Source organism: Branchiostoma floridae, chromosome 9, assembly GCF_000003815.2.
Source record: "Branchiostoma floridae strain S238N-H82 chromosome 9, Bfl_VNyyK, whole genome shotgun sequence".
Taxonomy (NCBI): Eukaryota; Metazoa; Chordata; class Leptocardii; order Amphioxiformes; family Branchiostomatidae; genus Branchiostoma; species Branchiostoma floridae.
The window spans coordinates 8166925-8170779 of NC_049987.1; the positions used below are offsets into that span (position 1 = coordinate 8166925).

Sequence of the window (3855 nt, forward strand, 5' to 3'; positions counted from 1 at the left end):
AGTCCAGATCATCAGACGCCTGTCACCCTAGTTGGGATAACTAGAACGCAAATGTCCTTGGTTGCTAGGGCTGACGTATGTAGGCGGTGCCTTGGTAACACGAACTGTTGCATCATTGCGGATTCGAATGCCTCATAGGAATTTTGTCCGAGTGCAAGTACCAATGACTTGCCATGCGATTAATAAACTTGAAAAATCTCCATACGCCAACTTGGAGTAAGTATGTTCATGAATCCATCTGCGCATTTACAGGTCAAAGGTTAAGGCCCCTAACTTGTAAACAGTTCTTGTCTCGGCCATGCTTTTTACATGTCTCTCCCTCGCTATATATATATATATATCGCTATATACCATATATACACGACCACCTTCGGTCGGTTTGTATAATAGTGCGTTGTTTAACTTTCAGGGGCCTTCACCTTTGACCTGCGCACGCGCAGTTGGACTCCGTTGGACATGCGTGTTGTTATGGCCTTTATAACGGTTTGTCCTCGGTTCTAGGTGGTGTCCGGACCATGTGATTACTCAGTGCGTCATTGAAAAATTTGAAGGTCTTGCACAACTAGATAACAATCGCCAATGAGTCAGAGTGGAAGTGATTGCTGTCCTCTTCTTGGCGAGTACATAGAGCTGCCTAATGAGGAAAGGTAGCAAATCCACGACGCTTTGTGGAAAATCCTGTGGCGAAAAAAGAATCGTTTGGATGACGAATGTGACTGCCTAGAGTTTTGTTGGAAATAGTGGTTTTATTTAACAGGTTTCCGTTTTCTCTCATTTTTTGCAGGTTGTCTCTGGTGGGGAGAGACACGCCTGCCCCTGGTGACCTAAAGGAATGCTTCAACATACATCCACCTCTTACTGAAGGGCAGGTGTGTATTCCTTTGTAATCTCTAAATACAACAAGGGATGGCAGATAAAATAGAAAAGTGCCGGGGTCTAGAAAAAGTAGACGTGCTCCTTGCACACACCCTTTCGTGTTGCTTACAGTTTCTATTGCCTAGGTATGGTAATGTCAGGTAAATTTTAATGGGTGTGTGTATACTACATGTACGATCACATTACACTAGTGTAACAGCGGGGTTCTAGCGCTATCAGCTTTTGGTGTTGTGGTTTGCACGTTGGATTTATAATCCGCCGCCCCGGGTTCGATCCCGGATGTCGACATGTTCTTTCTGTTCTACTCGCCACTCTAGTTGTTTCACTGGTTCCCATACCGACCTTGTGAGTAACAGACTAGAGATATTCCACACAGGGATATCGAACTTGGAGATTCGAGGGCGAATCTTGGAAAGAAAAGGGGGAGTAGTGTAACAGTGGGGTTCAAGCGCTGCCAACACACACGAGGCTTTGGTGCCTGTGGTCGTTGTAGTTGGTAGCAACTACCTGGACAGAGTTTACCAAGCTAATGTAAACTGTTGTAGTTGTCTTCGTGCTTAATCCAAATGTCTGTGACAAGCCTGTTGCCCTTCCTCACCAGACCTGGCCGGAGGAAGTCCCAGAGTTTGAGCCGGTGATGATGGACTTCTATGACAAGTGTCACGCGGTCGCCATACGCCTGGTGGAGCTCATAGCCAGGGGACTGGGAGTCGAGGTAATGTGTTTTGTCTGTCGAGTAATTTTTAACAAGATAGAAAATTGTTTGGTTTTATTCACTGTTATCACTGTTCCTTATCAGTCGTATCTCATGCAAAAGTCAAAGTCCTCGTCTCTATTGTTCTTTAAGAATATTAAAGAGAAATTTATTATAGCTGTCAGCTTTTGACTAACCAACTCTAACCAATCATACAGCTAGCTACATTTATGCAATTATACCCCCTTTCCACTTGGACGGCGCTCTCGCCGCGCTCTCTCTGCGACCTAGTTTTTGACAGATCGCTCAACGAATTCTATAGAAAAGAAACGAATTTGTTTACAGTTTGTGTGTTTTGTTGTCTTCTCAATCACACTTGTACGTTTTGTATGATATACCAAGTGTGAAAGCGAAGGGTACACATATCCTATTTAGGTCGCAGTGAGAGCGCAGCGCGATCGCCGTCTAGTGGAAAGGGGGCCTTACCAAGAAGCGAGAGGAAGTGGAATGTCCTAGAATAGATTAAACGTATATATATGGACATACTAGTAGATGTGTATGATTCTTTCCATTGTTACACATGTATAATATGATTGTTACCATGTGACCTGTACTTAGCCCAGTGGGGCAAAATTGTGCAATAAAGGTCTTCATTCATTCATTGTTCTTTTAGAATGGGTTTAGGATGTTGCCACGGTAAATAAACTCAATGTTTCCATGTAGGATGTTGGCGGTTTCTTGGAAAAGTTCCAGTACGTCGGAAAGGGTCGTAACGGCACCAACCTGCGGACCCTCCGCTACCCTCCCGTCCCTGACGTCATCAAGCAGGACCAGGTCAGGTGTGGAGAACACACTGACTTCGACTGCCTGACTCTTGTGTTCCAGGACAATCCCGGCTTGGAGGTAATTAACAGGAGACAGCTGAATTTTGAAAGCTTACTTAAACGTGGTTTCCGTTAAGGTCTAATTCATTACTGCGCACACGGGAGCAAGTCAGCAACTGGTACCAGCATCGTGACAGTCCGATTGAAGTTTCTCATGCGTTATCACTGGGAGGTCACTAGTACTAGTGACCGCATGCCAAGCATGAATAAGACTTTGCTCGTTGACGATGAAGCTAAAAACAAAAAGATCTCTGCAAAAAAAGTTACTACATGATCCATTGCTCCAAATGAAATGTACAACGCACTTCAACATTTTTTAATTCCCCATACCATGAAAGCGACGTGTTTGGAAGGTCGTGTGCCCAATTTTGTACAGGAAGAACCAATATTCACGCTAAAGGAAGAAGAGGAACTTGAACTGACTTTCTGATGGTTTATAACGTCCACAGGTGGTTAACACTGACGGAGAGTACGTCCCAGCCCCGCCCATTCCGGGCACCATCGTAGTCAACATTGGGGACACCTTTCAGAGGTGGTCAGCCGACAAGCTCAAGTCAACGGTAGGAACCGTTTGATTTTATGCTTCCAACACCCTGTTCCATTCTGCGAAATGGCATCGACCGTTGTCACATAAGGCAACGAAGTTCGCCTCGGCGTATGAGACAGGGGTTTTGCTGTGTCACCCTTATACCCCCTTTCCACTAGGACGGCGATCGCGCTGCGCTCTCACTGAGACCTAAAACGGATGTGTGTAACCTTCGATTTCATACCGGGCATATCATACAAAATGTAAAAGTGTGACTGAAAAGACTACAAAGCGTAAAAAGATTTTTTTCAATACAATTCGTTGAACGATCTGTCTAATTTCAGGTCGCAGTGATGAGGGCACAGAGAGAGCGCCGTCCTAGTGGAAAGGGGGCCTTACTAAGTTACTTCAAATGTGATTGACGTGTTGTGTGGTCCGCTCCACAGAGGCACCGTGTGCGGGTACCGGAGAGCCCGGAGGGGAGACAGCGTGTGCGCCGGTCTATCGCCTACTTCTTCCACTGCGACAGTGACGTCCTGATGAAGTGTCTGGACGGGTCGGACAAGTACCCGCCGATCTTGGCACGAGAATACCTGACCCAGCAAGTCGGGGCCACGTACCTGTCAGGGTAGCTGGGCTGCGCTACTCAACTCCACCTGCTATTTCCCTAGTCTCCAAGCAGATCCTGCGTGGCATAAGACAGTAACATAAGCTGGAGTTGAGTAGCGCAGCCCAGCTACCCTGACAGGTACGTGGCCCCGACTTGCTGGGTCAGGTATTCTCGTGGAAAGAGGGGGGGTTTTTGGCCGCCCGGACCCGTCTTTTGGACGGTCTTTTTGGGGGGGAAAGAAAGAAGTTGATGTGACCCCCCCATA

General features: G+C 46.6%; 1 protein-coding gene across 1 annotated transcript in view; it reads left to right on the plus strand.

Annotated features, from left to right (window-relative positions):
• LOC118423107 (2-oxoglutarate-Fe(II) type oxidoreductase ppzD-like) overlaps nucleotides 1-3704 on the plus strand; it is a 6950-nt gene extending 3246 nt beyond the window's left edge. Inside the window, exons 4-8 of the mRNA XM_035831102.1 lie at nucleotides 785-869; nucleotides 1478-1591; nucleotides 2294-2473; nucleotides 2904-3014; nucleotides 3427-3704. Coding sequence (XP_035686995.1) covers nucleotides 785-869; nucleotides 1478-1591; nucleotides 2294-2473; nucleotides 2904-3014; nucleotides 3427-3612 — 676 coding nt within the window. The 3' untranslated portion in view covers nucleotides 3613-3704. The remainder of the gene's footprint in view (nucleotides 1-784; nucleotides 870-1477; nucleotides 1592-2293; nucleotides 2474-2903; nucleotides 3015-3426) is intronic.
• The last annotated feature ends 151 nt before the right edge of the window (nucleotides 3705-3855 follow it).